At 35.1% G+C, this 17,645-nt stretch overlaps 1 protein-coding gene across 1 annotated transcript; it reads left to right on the top strand.

Annotated features, from left to right (window-relative positions):
• Positions 1 to 1,099: 1,099 nt before the first annotated feature.
• LOC107083032 (regulator of G-protein signaling 5-like) lies at positions 1,100 to 16,959 on the top strand. Its single transcript, XM_015371970.1, has 5 exons — positions 1,100 to 1,257; positions 1,860 to 1,973; positions 3,681 to 3,742; positions 13,968 to 14,134; positions 14,264 to 16,959. The coding sequence occupies exons 1-5, from the start codon at positions 1,214 to 1,216 to the stop codon at positions 14,426 to 14,428; spliced, it is 552 nt and encodes a 183-aa protein (XP_015227456.1). The 5' UTR covers positions 1,100 to 1,213; the 3' UTR covers positions 14,429 to 16,959.
• The last annotated feature ends 686 nt before the right edge of the window (positions 16,960 to 17,645 follow it).

The following is a 17,645-nucleotide window of genomic DNA, read 5'->3' as shown; positions in this document are numbered from 1 at the left end:
ATCACTGATATGTATTCTGTGTTTCATTCACTGTATCATTTATTTTCTTTTTTTCTTTGTGAGTCCAACCATGTGTTACATTAATATATCAGTTATAGTTCCAAAATGTCACTTTCTCCTATAGCATCTTTGCACCAGAAGCTAATTTGTCTTATAGCTTTGTAAAAATAAAAAAAAGAGAGAGACAATATATACTGACTGTACACATCTATGAGTGTAGCAAAGAAAATGTCAATTTTATTTATATAGGACATACAACAGTAACACAATGTTTCTAGGTGTATGTTTTGAGTCCAAACTGAGTTTGACTTGACTATGTGGGAACGTCCATGGAGTCAAGTACCCTCAACAAATTGGCAGCTTTTACTTAGAATAGTGGTAATGCACTGATCTTTTTGTATTTTTCAAAAGGTTTGTATCACTAAAGAAAAAGGTATTTTTTTCTTCTGTTTAGTACTGTATTCATTGCAACTTAAGTTACGTAGATGATGAGGTGAGATCTGCAGACACAATCTATCATTGCAGGCAGTGTCAGAGGACTGGCAGGACTAAGTTGGGTTTTTTGCCTTGTGTTTGGAAGTATTTTAGGGATGTTTTTGCCTGTGAGAACATAACATAAAATAAGAACCGTTGACACTATTAGAAGCTGAATGCAAAGAGCTTCCTATTTCAGCCTTTAATGGCCACAATTGTATCTATTCAAGCTGCTTTCTGAATTAACAAAATCACACATTGATAAAAGCAAGAAACCAGCACTTTCAGGCAGGCAACCAAAAATGCTTCAAATTCTAAATTACACTAAAATTACACTAACATGAGCAGTTTTAGAGGAGCAATGCCCTAAATGCAGTTGTGAGTTAGCCCCTGTGCTGAAGTAACTTATTTCCCCCAAAATAATAAACAACGGGGAAAAAAAGTTGAATTCAGAACAAAGTGTTTGAGAGCATTTATCTAATTGAAACCTTAAAGCAAACACCCAGTCACATCTTAAAACCCACCCTTCCTCCGTCAGTATGATCAGCCGCCCTTGCTGTACACATTCCAGTCTGATTGGCTTAGCCTCTGGCCTCCAGCCCAAAGTGCGTCTGTATATAAAAACTCCCCATGTGCTGAAACCCAGAGACGGACAGCAAACAGAGCTCGTGGAGACTTTCAGAGGACTAACAGGAAATAACAATTCTTTTCTAAGTGCTGCAACTGAAAACATCAGAAAATGTGTAAAGGATTAGCTGCGTTACCTCAAACCTGTATTGAGAGGTAAGAGCTGCTTGTTCACTTAACTTTACGTCTGCAGAGTTAGTTGTAAACAGTTCTAAATTAAGAGGAGGCATTTATCAGTGGATCTATGATTTATTTCAGTCTTCAATCAACAACTTTCATATTAAGCATTTTAAAGTAATATAGGGACAAATATTTGAGCTCTTATTTTTTTTTTCTCAAATTTCTTTTTATCCTTTTTGAATGCTCTTTTTGGCATATTCGATTGTTTTGAACGTATTCATGTCAGTTTAAAGGACCCCTTCATCTTTTTTTATTAGTTCAAAACCTGAAATACAAAATAACAGAGGCCTCTTATTAAATTGTTTCATCTGAACCAAGAATCAAGATCAGACAGCTTCCTAAATCCAAATGAAAAACCAGAACAAAAGGACCTGACTAGCTTTGCAGTTAGTGAGATTTTTAAAAATCAACTTTACATCTGCTACATGCAGCTTAATCTTGTGGCTTTAAATTTTTTAGAATAATTTAACAACAAAACAAAAAAAGATTTATCATACATGTTGAAATCTAATCAAAGTTACTTTCTCAAGATGAAAAAAACAAAGACTTAACATCTGCTTCTGCTGTGCCTGACCCAGGGCTAAAGAGATCAAGTCAAAGTTGGGAGTTTTGCTGCAGAAGCCAGAAAATGCCATCGACCTCATCATCCCATACCCGGAGAAGGTTGACAAGAAGCCGGAGAAGCTGCAAAAGTGAGTGTTTTGTTTTTGTTTTTTTTCTTCTGGAGCGATGAGTGTCTGTGCCTGTAAGGTGGGTTGTGTTTTGGCTGTTGCCTTAACAAGATAAGTGACGGTGAAGTGGGAGGACAGAGCCCTGAGCAGTCACAAAGAGGTGCTGATCAAAAGAGATTAGACCTCCCCAGACACCGGCTGAGCTCATATGTCAGATGCTATAAAGCAGATACTTTGATTATACTGCTTAAAGATAAAGATGTGTGGGAAAAACTCAACCTTGTGTAAAGTTTTTTTGTTTGAACTCTCTTACAGTACAACCTTTTAAGCATTACTGTTTTACTCCTTATGTGACCTAAAGAAAATAAAAAAAAGGTCTCAGATGTAGCGTCTTAGCTAGGATAAGAAAGATCATGTTATATGTCATTAAGTTTAATCAAATCATGTCTATTTTCCACTTGAGGGCCTTTTTGATGAGAATGTTTGTCATTCTGTTTGGTTTTCTTAAAACCACTTTAATTAGATTATCTCTGTGGATTGTAATCACTCCCTTAGGCTTCTGCCCATGTAGCTGAAAGCATAAGAAATTATGCCCATTCATATTTACCCATTAATCTGTTGTTTTCACTGTTGTAATACTTTCTATCCCGCCTCAAATCTTTCTAGCTGTATTTTAGGCATGAAAAAATGCAAAAAGGAGACAGAAAGGCAACAGTATCTTAGGATCAAGCGACAACTTTAGCGACAAAGAGTTAACAGCAACCTCTGGAACTTGTTTTAAAGTTAGAGTTTTAATATTTTTTATGATGAACAACACCAGTCATTGTCTAGTGTGGGGAAATGGTTCCCAGATTGTAATTAATCGGAGCAAACAAATCAGATGTTTGAATCTTCATGGTTTAAGATACATGTAATGAAAATATGAAGATTTATTTTATCTTTTTAAACATACATCCTTTATTTAATTGTAGAGGGCTTTAAAATAAGCCACCAGGGTGAAAAAAGTAAAAAAAAAAAAAGTATTCAGCAGTAAGATCATATAGAAAAAAACATACTCAACCATATAACCAGACAACAGAAAAATAAAATCACCAATGCTACTTATCATTAAAAGTCTAGCTAAAAGACATAGGTCTTACGCTAGAGTTAAAAATGCATGGGTCTATGGTGGAACAAAGGTCTAAATGAAGCAGGGTGATCTAAAGTTGGGGAGGTTTCACTAAAATATCCAGCTACCCCACTAATGATTGATAAAATAAAAGTATGATGACCTGAGAAATCTGCCGCATACAGAAAAATATATCAGCTCAGATCAATAAAATGGAAAAAGGCCATCTATAAAGTGGACAATAAGCCATGAGTGATGTAGATAACGAGAATAAAAGAGGATGATGGTTGCATGTCTAAAGGTGTGACGGTCACATTCTGGACAAGTTGGAGACATCTAAGGAAGACCAAGAGACACCACTTTAGAGACACCAAGTACAGCAGTCCATGACTAATCAAAGCTGAGGAATCCTTCTAACATTAAAGGCTTCTAAGATGTTTTTTTGTAAATAATATTTTTTTTTCTCTAAATCTGGTTAACAGGCAGTTTTGTTTTTGTTGTTGTTTTTTATCCGCAGCTTTCTTAATTCTTTACCCTCTCAAATATAAAACAGGTAAACTGATCTTCTTTCTCTGTAATAAATGCCTGTTAACTCATACAGAACCCTTTTTCTATACCAGGCCAACTCCTGAGGAAGCTGCTCAGTGGCGTGAGAGTCTGGAACGAGTCCTGAACAACAGCTGTAGGTCTTTTCTTTTTTGTTTGATCTCTTACAGGTTCTGTGTCGGTTGTTAGAAAACTTATTTGTCACCAAAAAGTGATTTTAATAACACATTATATCTCCTTAAAAGTGGGTAATGGAGTTCTTTAAACTAAAGATCAATGTTTATATGTTAGTTTCTGGTTTACAGTATGTGCTGCCAAATAACCATAAAAGAATATCTTTGATACTTTTTTTCTTGTTCTTAATATTATGTCAGGTTGTTCTGAATTTTCATATTAAATGCAAATATATGATAGTATATTTGTTGTTGTTTTTTTTTACAAGTATGTACTTTTATCCCCAATTTTGTTGTCAGGAAGCCCAAAGTAGCACACAATTTGACCATTTTAAAAATACCTATTGCACTTTTCTGCTTTGAGTTGTGTGGAGAATTGAAGTACAGATGCTGGAAAAGCGTCATTATTCTATATGATTCACACCATTATATAACATCTAGTGCAACATATCCCCAAATTATATATGATTTTTCTAACCGCTTACATGTGTTGAGCAGGGTCTGTTTCCCAATAACTCTACAGCTTGTGTTCTTGCTTAGACATCCAAAAGGTGACAGTGGTGATGGCTATTAGAGGTGGCAAATATAATTATAAGAAGAGTTTTCTTATTATTATTTAATCAGATCCACTGTGCTTTAGAGCTTCCAGGATATATTAAAGCACATATAATAGGTTTGATAAACGTGTGACGGGAAACATAAAGATCCAGAGATGAAGAAGTTTTCTGTGAAGGTTTAAAACAACCAGATTTTATTAACCAGTTAGTAAATGCTTTTAAATCGAAAAATCAAAAAAATATTGCACAATTTAAAGCAGCTCAATGACGTTCATATTACTTAAATGACACAAAACCTATTTCAAGCTTAACCTATACTGTATAGGGTAACAGTCTGGCCAAATGATGAGAAAAATGTTTTTGGTGTAAAAACACACATACTAAAACCAAAATCTGATGAGACCGGAATCAACTCTCCATAAAACAGAGGTGCTATTCCAGGAGGAGCTTTTGGTGGAGTAGTCAGAATAACCATGTACTAGTTATGGGTAATAAGACATGGATAAAAAGTTACAGCTGTAAGACCAGAAACATTTAGTGTCAAACCTCCTACTGTTTAAAAGGGATGTTTCGTGTAAGGAAAAATCCATCTACTACAACTTGTTGCCCTATAATACTATCCACTGGAAAAAATTAAGTCTCCTTTAATTTATCTTTGCTTGTAATAATGACACATTTGACTGTTCAAAGATATTTTCCTCATAAAAAAAAAATAAGGATAAGGACAAGGTAAATGCATTGCTATAACTTACCTCAAACTTCATGATAAGAATTTCAGGCTGCAAGTCAAGTAAAGCCAGTTCTATAGCATTAGAAATACTCTGAAAGCAGCAGCAGTGAAAGCTCATTCCTTAGGAACATATTGAAATAATATTCATTTTCAGTAACATTTAAGCCGGGAACACATTGCGATTTTTTTCAACTGTTGCATGCAGCTACAGCTCACACTGTACAACGAAACTGCAGGGTTTCGTCGTACAGTGTGAGTTCACAGCTCACGATGTATGTTCTCAAATTATGCGGCCTGACGCACTCATTTGTTCTACCTGCTTACACTGTACGTCTAAAAACCACGTCGGACTCAGCTCTGCAGTGAGAATGCACTACTCGGATCCGTCTATCTAGAAGCCAAATGAGTAGAAGAGGAATATGAAGCTCACTACAGAGAAACGTGCTGCCTTGGCTATTTGTGCAAAAGAAAAGGCGGCAACGTATTTGGACAAAGACATGGCTAACCTAACGTGGCTACTACGGTCTGTCAATTTTACAGAAAGAACTCCATTTCACTCGCACCCCCGCTATGCCTCTGTGTTTTCATTTGAGAGGAAGAAGAAGAAGATTCCTTGTTTGCGCATGCCCACTGAGTGATTTGCCCATGACAGTTGACTGAAAATCAAACATGTTTGATTTTCTCCCGACATTACGAATCCTGATCGGGAGGTGGTCTTGAGAGGCTGATCGCCCCTCATTACCCCCTGTACACTACACAACGCATGACATACGATCAGGCCGAAAGTCGGGCCGATCGAAAAATTCTCACACGACTGGAAAGTCGCCCCGAAAAGGGCAAAAAATCACACAGTGTAAGCCCGGCGTGACCCTCACAAACTTCCCAGAAAATCACCTCTTAGGACGTGAAAGCAGCATGTTCTGCCCCCAGCATGTCTGCCACTCTTAATACAAGACCCTAAATCTAAGCCTAACCCAAAACTTTTACGGCAATCCTTTCACAATATTTTTTTTATAAATACTGCTGGTATATTGTGAAGCAGCATGCTCTTCATAAATTCATCTTAAAAGTATTATAAAATATGACTTCTCTTAATTTCAATCATGATTATCTTCGACAATTGTTTCAGTATCCAAAATAAATGCTACTTTTAACATTTTTTTATGTTTTATATAAAAGCTTTTAGATAAAAATACTTTTTATATAAACATTTGCTCTGAAGGTCTTATTTTTCATAAATACATTTCCATAAGAATCTCATGCTAGCCCATGTGAATTTTTATGCATAGTAAAATCCTCAATAATATTTACTTCACAAAATAAAAAATAAATCAGTGGAAACATTCATTTGAAAATATCTTAAAGGTGATGGTAACACAAGGGCAGTTTAGGTGATGACTAGGGAGATATGTAAGCAATGCCTAAGTGGGGAAAACACATTTGTAATCCTCAAGCATACCAGAAACAGACCTGCTGCTTCACTGTTTACTTCACAAAGTGCTCAGAAAGCCGAAGCGGTGAGACGGATGATTACCTCCAACAGTTAATGGTATTTATCCATATGTGTAAACTCTCCTGCCAATAAGTCACTCGTGTTAAAGCCATGTACAGATGTCACGAGAGCTGATTTGTGGAAACTAAAACATTATCTTTGAGGAGCTACGTGTGTAAGAAAACAGCTTACTAAGTGACATCTTCAGCAAAGTCTAAGACTGAGAGATGTTTAAATAGCATTTGCATGCTAGAGTCAATCTGTGCACGGATTTGTGTTTGTGTATTTAAGCTGCCCATGAAGGTTACTTCTGTTATGGTAACATCTCTTGGGAGAAATCTGGCTTAGTCCCTGTGCTGATTAATATCTTGGCTGCTGCTACCCGCTGTGTCATGATTACTGACTGACTTTTTATTGACATTATTCCTCTTGTTTTTGTATGTTTGGCTATTTCAGAAAAATGAATTATTTTTAACTAAAAGAAGCAAAACATTGCAATAACTGCAAAATCTATAGCAACACTGCTGACGTTCAGCTAAACAGCCTTTAATTGTTCATACACAAAGTGTTTGTCCTCTGTGGCTTTGCATGTGTGCATCCAGGTTTGTGTGTCCTTGTACTAAGGTCTGTTAAAAAAAATAAAAAATAACCCAAAACAAAAACAAAGGAAAGGCTGGAGCTTGATTGTAACTCCAAGCTATTTTGAATCAAGCAAGCCATTTAGATGAGAGATAAAAGCCTGAGGCCACAGCAGAATGCTTATCATCTGCAACACCGGCTTTTTCAGACAATGGGAGCTTTCACCAGCATTGTGTAAAATCACAATGGCCTTGACTGAGATTCGTGGATGTTGTACTAAACATCACTTTGGAACAACCACAGAGCATTTTCTTAGAAAGTAACCAACACTTGTCCTTGAAAGTATTTTACAACAGTTTTTAGTAATTGGATTAGCAAATCAAATTCTTATGTTTACTCTCTTAGAAGATTTTCATTAAACTGCGCTAATGCATGAAAAAACCTGTTAGAAATTGATCAGGGTCATTGGGAAAGATATTTACAAACATTGTATTAGATTAATACAGTTTTGATGAAACTATGTGAATATATTTTGATGAAAAGAATATAACAGAAGGATATCAATTCTAAGTTATTTATTTCTTTATGTTAATCAAAGGACTGTGACTTTTAAGCTGTAGCATTTATATACGCTATATCATCTTGTTTCCATGAGATATAAAAATTATACATCACACATTAAATGCTTTTCAAAATAGGAAATATGACCCAAAATTGAATTTAAACAGAGGAGATTTGTGTTCTTTTTAAACAAAGCAACAAAGTATACCTTAATGTTTAGAATTCAAAGAAAATAAAAAATGCCTTTTAGAGAATAACTCGGAATCTCATTGTGTCAAAGACTGTTGTTCTTGAACAAGGTGCAGAGGAACACTCAAAAGCATTCTAAAAAGTTAAAAAAGAAAACCACTAGTCTTTGTTTTCCAAGTTTGAAGACGTTTCGCTTTTTTAACATTTTTGAAGTTTGAAACGTCTTCAACCTTGGAAAACAAAGTCCAGTGGTTTTGTTTTTTAACCTTTTTGGAATGATTATGACCTGGATGAATGAGAATCTTCACCAGAATAAATAATCAAAAGCAGCATGGTGAATCAAAAGATGTAATAAAGATAATATTAAACTTACAGAACATAAACAGGTCTTTGAAAGAGAAGGTAAGAAGCCAAACCAGTGCCAAAGAACCAACCAAGGTGGTAAAATGGGGATAACAGGCGCCAGCAAAAAGAAAAAATATGCGACTCAGGTGATAGAAACACAGGAGAGAAACACAGGTTAAGATCAGGAAATCAGAAACAACAAAGTACTCTAAAAACACTCTCACCACTACCTACAGAGAAGTAGTTAATCTGCCCCTGATGACTGGATTCAAGCACCTTAAATAGAGGCAGGAGCAGGTGGATCAGATGAGAGGTAATGAGCAACCGGGCAGAGTTAGACAGCTGAATGGATGAGTAATTAAGCCAGTTATCAGTGCCAAGATCTTGACAAATAGTGATCATAAAGAAAGGTGCTGAAAGACAGAACCACAAAATAAAAGCAATGGCCAAACACTTCCCAGTGAAAAGCAATGGCTAAACACTTCCCAGTCAAGACAAAGCTAGTTATTTAGATTGAAATGATTTACTAAAATCACTAGCACATAAATGTTTTTTTTTTAAGTTTCAGTAACCAAATCAATCAGTTCATAAACCTACAGTTTTGGTTATATAGTTGAAATTGGCAATAAGCATGAATTCGGTCAGATTTAGTGCGCTATACGCAGAGCTTCAACTCCATTTTCTGTTCTTTCACATTTATAATTAGCAATATCTTATCATACCGCATTAGTAGCCTTTTATCACAAAAAAGGCCTCAAGACAGCTTGCTATGACCAGGATGACTGAGAATTTGCACAGGCAAAAGCCTTTCATTTCAACAGCTTAAACAAACAATAAAGAGTTTTAAAAAAAAAAACATGTCAGGCTCTTACCTTATCTTAGTTTAGAGTTCTGGCAGCTGGAAAATACTTACTGAGGGAAAATGTAACCCTATCTTGACTTCATGATAAAAAAATCTATAACTTATGAAAAAGATCAATATGATTTGCATAATGCATGAACAGGTGTATGATTTTATTACAGTGCAACACAGCCTGATATTTTGGACAAGGTAAGTCAAATTCCTCTTACACTGTGCTCAAAGCTGCTGTGCAGTTGTGGTGCGGGGAGCTGCAAAAAGTCACTCATATTGAATAAGGGTGGCCAAGCTGCTGCTCTGGCTGCAGAAATGGCTGCTTATTCTCTTTCCAGGACTTGTCAGGAAAAACACGCATGCTCATAACTATCAATTTTTTTCATCCTCCAATGGCTCTGTTTTCTTGTGTTTTGTTTTGCCATTTCACTCTCTAAGTTAGTGCAGGTTGGTGGGGTGATTTTATTCTAAAATTAAAGGAGACTTTTCTTTATCTGGAGCATGGCTTTTCCTGCTTGGCTTGTGAAATTCAGGAGCTTGATTCAGAGATCACTGCAGCATCAGGCCAAACTTCCTTCTTGCAGAATAACTTTTTCTATCTGCACAGCCTTGGAAGCCGAACCTGCTTTGTACCAGGCCTGATATGAATTTACACATTGACTAAATAATTTCACCCCTTTGCATCACATTTGTATTCAATCATAGTTCACTATTCAGCACACAAAAGGAGTGGTCCAGTTTCTAAATATATTATAATTAATGAAGTACTTTTAAAATATTCAAATGTTAAATACTTAAAGGGACATAGCCTCATCATACTGTAGGACTTCAAACTATATGGCAGTAGCTCACTCCGGTCTCCGAAACTTTTTTCTGAAAGAGTTCTGTGCCATTTTGGCATTATCATTTGTTTTTGCTGAGTTTATCAGTAAATAAAGTCATTTCATGTGTATGTACTATAAAAACAACCTGAACGGAGGCACAGTATTGCACATTTGCATGATAGGCACACAAGGAAGCAAGGGGACTAAGCAAGTTAGGTGTAAAAGAAAAATAAGGTCTAGTTTGTAAAAACACAAAAAAATATTTGATTCCAGGAGGGATAAGACTTGAATAGCCTGAAGCAGGAGCTAAAGTTCTGGGGGTATTTAGTCTACAGACTCAAGTACAGATAACAATATGCATTGATTGTTTGATTGAAATAAACAGAGGAAGGGAGTTATTTTCTGACACAGCTGCTAGAATCCAGAAGTTTGTTCAAGCTCAGACAGGGAAGTAGCATTTTATGTTTTTAATTTGTGTTTATTCCTCTATTCCCATGAAAAGGTTACTATTCTTTTTTTGTATGTATTTTGTTGAAATATTTTTTTTACCTGTTTGTGTTTGGAAGCAAATGGAACTTTTTCCTTCATGTTCTACTAGGAGACTGAGGAGAATTCACTAGAACTTGGAGTTGCTGTAGATCAGGTTAGGCTTAGACAGAGGTGTAGTAACTAGTTTAATTTACTTAGTCCTATTTACTTGAGCAACTTTATAAAATGTACTTTAAGGAGTAGTTTTAAAGCATAGTACTTTTAACTTGTGCACAAATATAAGTGCTATCACCACTTGAGTGAAATTTGTGGCTACTACATCCATTGTGAATAACTTCACTTCGTACATTTGAGAGACACACTGTCTTCTTTGTTGTACTGAAGACTTATTGGTTAAATTTTATTTTTGCTCAAATGAGTCTGCCGTGTCATTTGGAGATTGATTGAAAATATGGTAAACAGTATACTTGAATTTCACCTATTCTTGTATGCTGTAAATTATGATTTTGTTCTTTTTATAGCTCAAAAATATGAAATCAGTTTTTCTGACCATGGGTAGTTACTTAGTACTTAAGGCTTTTACTAAATACCTTTTTATCCTTACTTGAGTAATTTCTTTAAAGGCTACTTTTTACTTGGATATAAATATGCTGAAGTAGTGCTACTCTTTCTAAAGTACTATTTTTGGGAACCCTACCCACCTCTGGACTTAGACCACACAAGCTCTTGCTTTACCGCTGTAGTAGATACTGACTTATCTCTAACAGTAAATATGGACGGACACTTGCTGTCACTATCAGGAAATGGCTTTATTAGCAGGCAGGAAGACAGGCAGGAACTGGTGCATAAGCTCAATCACAACATTGACATTCCTGCTTTACATCACATTTATGTATTCCTTTGTGTAACAGACAACAACTCAAATCTTGTAACAGTGAATGGTTGGCACTATATGCACTACAATTACTAGGTATTGCAGGATGGTTGGTCTTTGTTCAGTAGTTCTACAGTAATGCCCACAGATTGTGCATATATCTGTTTATGTCTGCTTATCACACCTGGTACAGGAATTCTACAGTATGTAGGTTCAAAAATGACTGCAAACACTATCAGGACTAAAGCTTGATATTTATTACTTCAATAATTATGAACAAATGGTTTCTGGTCTATTTTTTGAAAGTAGGTAAATATACAGTACAATAACATGACCATGCCCCTGTAATTATTTTTTAAACACGTATGAAATGTTATGCGAAAAATCAAAGAGATTTTTGGAATAATGAAGCTGTTGAAAATCTTTATTTTGTAAATCATTTTAACTAATAATCTTACAACTGTAAGTCAAAAATGGTCTAGTAAGAGTCAGAGAGTTAATCTCTGCTACTAAGTCATATAAACAGGTTATATTAAACATTAGATTTCTGTCAGGGAAATCATTTTTAATCATTAACTTCATTACTGATACTTGGTTGGATTTATTTTTCTTTTCTGGTGAGATGCCTAGTTTTATAGAGTCAGTATCTTCAAACTAGAATGTTCTTTGTTGTTAGCAGACACCTCAAGAAAAAGAGGAGAAGTGGGTAATTTTTTTAATGATTTACTTCAGTGGAAAAAGATCTTTCTGGGCAAATTTCACACTTTTGACTTGTTGGCTCTCCAGTTAAACAGCTCTGTTTAGGCCATGTTCTTGAAAATTTGCAGGCCTCACAGGTACAAAACAAAAGTTTTCAATTATTTTGATTACTTTGTATCTGTGATTTGTGTTGAAGAAAAAGTCTGGTCAGAAAGGAATAATCAATGGATCATTATTTATACTTAAAACTAATTTGTTTGCGGTGATTTAATGAATTTAGCGTTAATCGGTAAAAAAATAATAAGAATAATTTTCGTTGTGATCACTGAGTCCAGGACCACCCATTGTTGCCCAAATATAGTAACATGTCATTCTTCCCGCTTTACAAGCAAAATCAATGGGAACTACTAAACACATCTGCAATCAACAACTATTATAAAAGATTTCGAGAGGACTTCACCATTGAAATTGGCGGAGCTATAGTTAAACTGACAATGGCAGTTGGATGTTGTAATACATCAGGTAAAAGTGAAAACAAATTTAGTTATTTCACATTTCTGATTCATGATCCTACATGGGTTTGTCATCGGATTGCCAAATTGAAGAGGGAGGATTTGCCATCGAACTTCTCGTCAGAGAATAAACACATAATATGTAGCCAACATTTCGAAGAAAAATGTTTTTAAGATGACTTTGATAATAGCGCGTTGTAACAAACACAAGATACAGCTTTGGGACTTAATCAACAGCCGATGCTGCACTGTGACGTCACAAAATGGTCGGTGGCAGTAGTGTTCTTTGACAAACATGGATGTTTTCAGTAAAGTACATAAAATGAAAATAACTATTAATGAAAAAAACTTATCATTTATTGAAGAGTGTGTAAAAATTTAATATTTAAAGTACTTTCTGAAGTTTGAATTCTGACTTTTACTTTAATTGTGACAACCTAATCATTTTGGAAGACCTGAATATTCAAAGACAACCTTCAAAACAAAGGGGCAAAAGAACTATGTGATAATCAGAGTGATAATCAGAAATGTAGATGTAACCCAAAATTTTAGGTAGCCAACGCACAAACAGGGTCATATTTTGGACCTAATCATTACTAAGTGCTTAAACATGCACTTAATAATAATTAAACAACTAAGCATGCTTATAGTGAGAGTGGAGAGGAAAAACTCCCTTTTATAGGAAGAAACCTCCAGCAGAAATGGGCTCAGTGTGAGCGGCCATCTGCTGAGGCCGACTGGGGTTCAAGGAGACAGAAGCAAGATACAAAAAGCAGCTGTAAAAGGCGGCCCTGTCCAGGAAACACACAGCCAGGCAGACGAGGTCCGAGCCAGCTCCCATGTCAGAGGATGAAGAGAGCACATCCATCCAGTCACAGTCAGGGAAAAAGGACTTCACTGGAAAACAGGCCGATCCCCAACATCTATAAACAAAGGTGTTGATGGCAGCAGCACAGCTGATATTTCTCTCCAGGATAGTGTCACAGCCAAACAGGAACAGACGGGGCAAAGCTACTATGAGAAAAAGCAGAGGGGGCATAATATTAGAGATTGAACTAACAGATTCTGCAGAGTGGGAGAATAGAGATAGAATGAAGCAGAATGATGAAATTATCACTTCTTTTATTTTATATCTTTATATTTTTTCTTTCATTGTTAACACCACAGTGGCTTCATGACACTTTTAATTTGGCTTATTAAGATTGGATTTACAGCTGGCTTTGTTCTTTTGTTCTATTTACTTAGATCTATATAACTGAATTGAAATACTTTATTGTCCCAGAAAGGTGTTTGATTTGTTATAGATCGGTATAAAAATGGTCCCATTTTTTTTCTCACATATTTGTACAGCATCAAAGGGGGAACTGACACATATTTTTTTTCACTTAAATCTCTGGTTATAGCTATTTTGATTAAAACATTTGTCTTTGATTTTCTTCTATTTTGTCTTCATGATTTCTACTTGTTTCCTCTGTTCTTGTCAGATGGTCTGGCTACTTTCCGCAGCTTTCTTCAGTCTGAGTTCAGTGATGAGAACATTGAGTTCTGGGTGGCCTGTGAGGACTTCAAGAAGACAAAGAATCCAGTGAAGATGGCTGCCAAGGCCAAGCAGATCTATGAGGACTTCATCCAATCAGAGGGGCCCAGAGAGGTCAGGGATTCCACATTCAAATGTCCTTGTTAGTAATAGGACCGGTTATTTATAGCATTAATGTGAGACGTATTATCCAAATGGCTAATGCTTCCTCTAACTGCAAATTTTATCGATTCTACTTGACAGGTCAACATTGACCACTTCACCAAGGACGTGACCCTGAGGAACCTGGTGGCTCTCTCACCTTCCACCTTTGATCTGGCCCAAAAGAGGATTTATGCTCTGATGGAGAAAGACTCCTTTGGTCGTTTCCTCCGTTCTGAGCAGTACCAGGAGCTTCTGGTCAAATAAGCCAATGCAGCAGTTGAAGGAGATGGGGTTGTTTGAAACAGCAGTTGATATGTAACCATAAAATAAGTCTATAATTTGGTCAGAAAACATAGATAATAACAAAAACCTGCATAAGACAGTTTGATGAGTTTTGCATCTTCCAAAATTAAGTTTTGAAATGTGTTTGTAAGTTTACATAAAATTACAAACTGCTTCTTGAAATAGCCCAATCTCCTGACATTACACAGATGTTCCTGAATTTCTATCTGAATGAGAACTGCTGAAAACATTGTATTCATCTTTTCCTGTTAAAATTCCAATTCATACATCTCCTTGAAAATGTAGAAATTTGAACAATGTGATAGTCAGCTCCTTCAGCCTTGAGTTAATGCTTTTAGACAGACCTTCTAAATTAATTCTCTAAAAAGGAAATAATTTAAAACAAAACTGTAGCTCAAGGTGCTAACAATCAAAAGGTGATATGAATAGGCAAAACATGAAGGACTGTTTTGCACTAAAGGCTAATTTCATTTAATTAAGTCTCCACAATGACAATCTTTACATTTTTATCTTATAAAAATAATTTTACAGATTGAATAACTTACTTTGCTTTAAGTATTTTCTCTCAATCAATATATATTATTATGATTTTTGGACTAGTATGCCAAATAGATCTCTAGCAATTGGCATTGCAATGAAGGTATTGTTTGCAGTGTAGATGGGCTTAATAGGTGCCACTACCTACACAATGAGGGCAGTTAAACAATTTATCATGTTTCAGTATAAAGGTGACTTTTAAAGGTGTTTCCACCAGAAATAAATTTATTATCCCATAGGAATGAAGCTTCTCAGATTGTTCGATATCCAAAGTAAGGATTTTTGTTTGTAAAGATTTATCAGCATTACATCAACAAATCGTAATACAATGGCCTAAACTCACTGGGACCCAAACAGAGCATTAACTAAGATTCAACATTGTAAATTAACAGCATTTAATAAAAAGAGACATATTAAAGCATTACCACAACTATTGATATTTTCAGGTTCATCGTTTTGAATCACCGCATCCTTTAAAACAATGATTACCAATTTAATTTTCATGAGAAAAAAGACATTAAATTGTTTCAGAGTTAAATGTAAGACTGAATGTATCATTTGTGGTTTTAAAAAGATGCTCCATTAAATGTGCAGTACATTTCATGCCTGGAAGAGAGATGACTCATTGTTTAAGAAAGAGACTCTTGAGGGAAGCTGTTACAAAGTCAAGGGCAGAAAGATTTTAAACTGTAGGACATTTTAAGAATTTACTATTTCATTTAAGTTGTATTAGTGCATAAGTAGTGATTTCCAAACAACTTATCCTGTTTTTTTTTTTCTCATGACTATTTCACATCCACATTTAATAGCACATTTGGATACTTACCAAACCCACCTTTTGGTTGTAATTCCTCCTCAGGGAGCAATTGTTGAGAATAGTTCAGTTAAGCTGGCTCAGTGGTATGGCTCTTTAGTTGCCACTAAAATGCAAGTTGCTAAGATGGGAAAACCAAGTAAGAAGGAAGCTCTGCTTTAAAAAGATGGGTAAACAGAGCTATGGGTTTATACAAAGAAAGCTCATTTTTATTTTCCCATGATAACATACCAAAGTTGTAATTTAAGTCTGCATGCTTGGTCCCCAAATGGATTCTGTTAACAAAAACAGGGGAGAATATATTTAAAAGGTTTGCAATAGCTAACTATGTTATGATCTGCAGACAGTTATAGCTTTTAGCTCTTATTTACAAACCAATTGCTAGGTAACTTTATGGATCATATGAAAATTATTTGAAGAAATACAACAAAAAATACAAAACTTACATTTTTCACATTTCCACAATTATCTAGTCATAATGTATTTACAATCACAAGTTGTCTAACAAATTTTTAAGCTACAAGAAAACATGAAGGTACACTTGTTAAGACGGGCAAGTAATGACGTGGTTGCTGTCAGGGTGCAATGTTAAAGTGTCAGAAGATTTGCATTTAATCAAATATAGTCAAATGTAGCAGTCATTAGATGTGATTATATATATACTCTTTTGTCTTTACACATATATAAAATAATCTACCAATACAAATAAAAATCTATAATTCAGCATTCTAAACCCTTATTACTCTTACACATTTCATTTATGGTATTTTCAACATGTCTTTCTCATACATTTGATTTTTCAGTTATTTTATATAAACTGCACTGGTTGCAAAGTACTCTAATGCTCCATTTGTTTTACCTTGGATAGCGTTGATAGGGCCTATAGTGGCACAGATTGACCAGTCTGGAGTCACAACCCTTGGTCTACAAGTGGAAAAGTCATTCTAAAATAAAATGTAAACGTAATAAGGGCTTAAACAGTGCTGAACGTCTGTTTTTGCATGTAGCCTTGCATGTATGTTTTGTAGTGGATCACATAAAATATATATATGCATACAAATTTTGAAGATGTATTTATTTATATGTGTAAATATCTATTAATTTATTCTAAATACAACAACTGAGCCAATGGCTCTTTTAATGGGAAGCTGCCCTGGCTCTTTTTTTGAAACAAAACCATCTGACTCTTTTTTTGGTTACTTTTTGTTCTTAATTCTTTGTGCGATCAAAGGCTCAAGTTCTGTCTTTTGATGTTTAATGTTTTTATTGAAGAGAAATATCACTTCTAACTCCTAAATAATATGTTTAAGACTAATTTCATCATGTTTTTGAGACAAAGCACGCTTAACATTTAAGAATAACATAACTCTTCATTTGCAAACAAGCAAATCAGACATCAAAGCTACAATTGATTACAAAAATGTTCTCACCACTTTGGCTTTCCAACAAACTTTTAAAACCACAAGCTATAATAAGATTGCACTATAGGTGAAATGTGTTTCTCCATATACAGTAGCATAGTTTATGCAAAGATTACATTGATTGTTTTAGGGATGCCTTCTATATCTTGACTTAGAAGCTTACAAAATAATTCTAGAGTATTCATTCATTAAGGCGTCACTGTTTGATTAATATATGGTAATATATGCCTAATCAGTATTAAAATTACTCAAATTTTTTGCACACTGTGATAAAAACAGCTATGTGAACGTGGTGTTGCTCCATGAATTGTCTTATGTCTTTATTCTTTGACTGTGCAATGTCAGCTGGAGCTGACAGATTATTACTGATTGTCTGGCAGTATTTATGTGAGTTTGTGGACAGAAA

This window comes from Cyprinodon variegatus, unplaced genomic scaffold, assembly GCF_000732505.1.
Source record: "Cyprinodon variegatus isolate N-32 unplaced genomic scaffold, C_variegatus-1.0 Scaffold67, whole genome shotgun sequence".
Classification (NCBI taxonomy): Eukaryota; Metazoa; Chordata; class Actinopteri; order Cyprinodontiformes; family Cyprinodontidae; genus Cyprinodon; species Cyprinodon variegatus.
The sequence above is the reverse complement of the archived record's forward strand: the minus strand, read 5'-3'. Positions and strand labels throughout refer to the sequence as shown.

Coding starts and splice junctions, on each gene's coding strand:
- LOC107083032 (XM_015371970.1), top strand. CDS start 1,214: ATGTGTAAAGGATTAGCTGCGTTACCTCAAACCTGTATTGAGAG. Junction 1,974..3,680: donor AAGCCGGAGAAGCTGCAAAA/GTGAGTGTTTTG, acceptor TTTCTATACCAG/GCCAACTCCTGAGGAAGCTG. Junction 3,743..13,967: donor ACGAGTCCTGAACAACAGCT/GTAGGTCTTTTC, acceptor TGTTCTTGTCAG/ATGGTCTGGCTACTTTCCGC.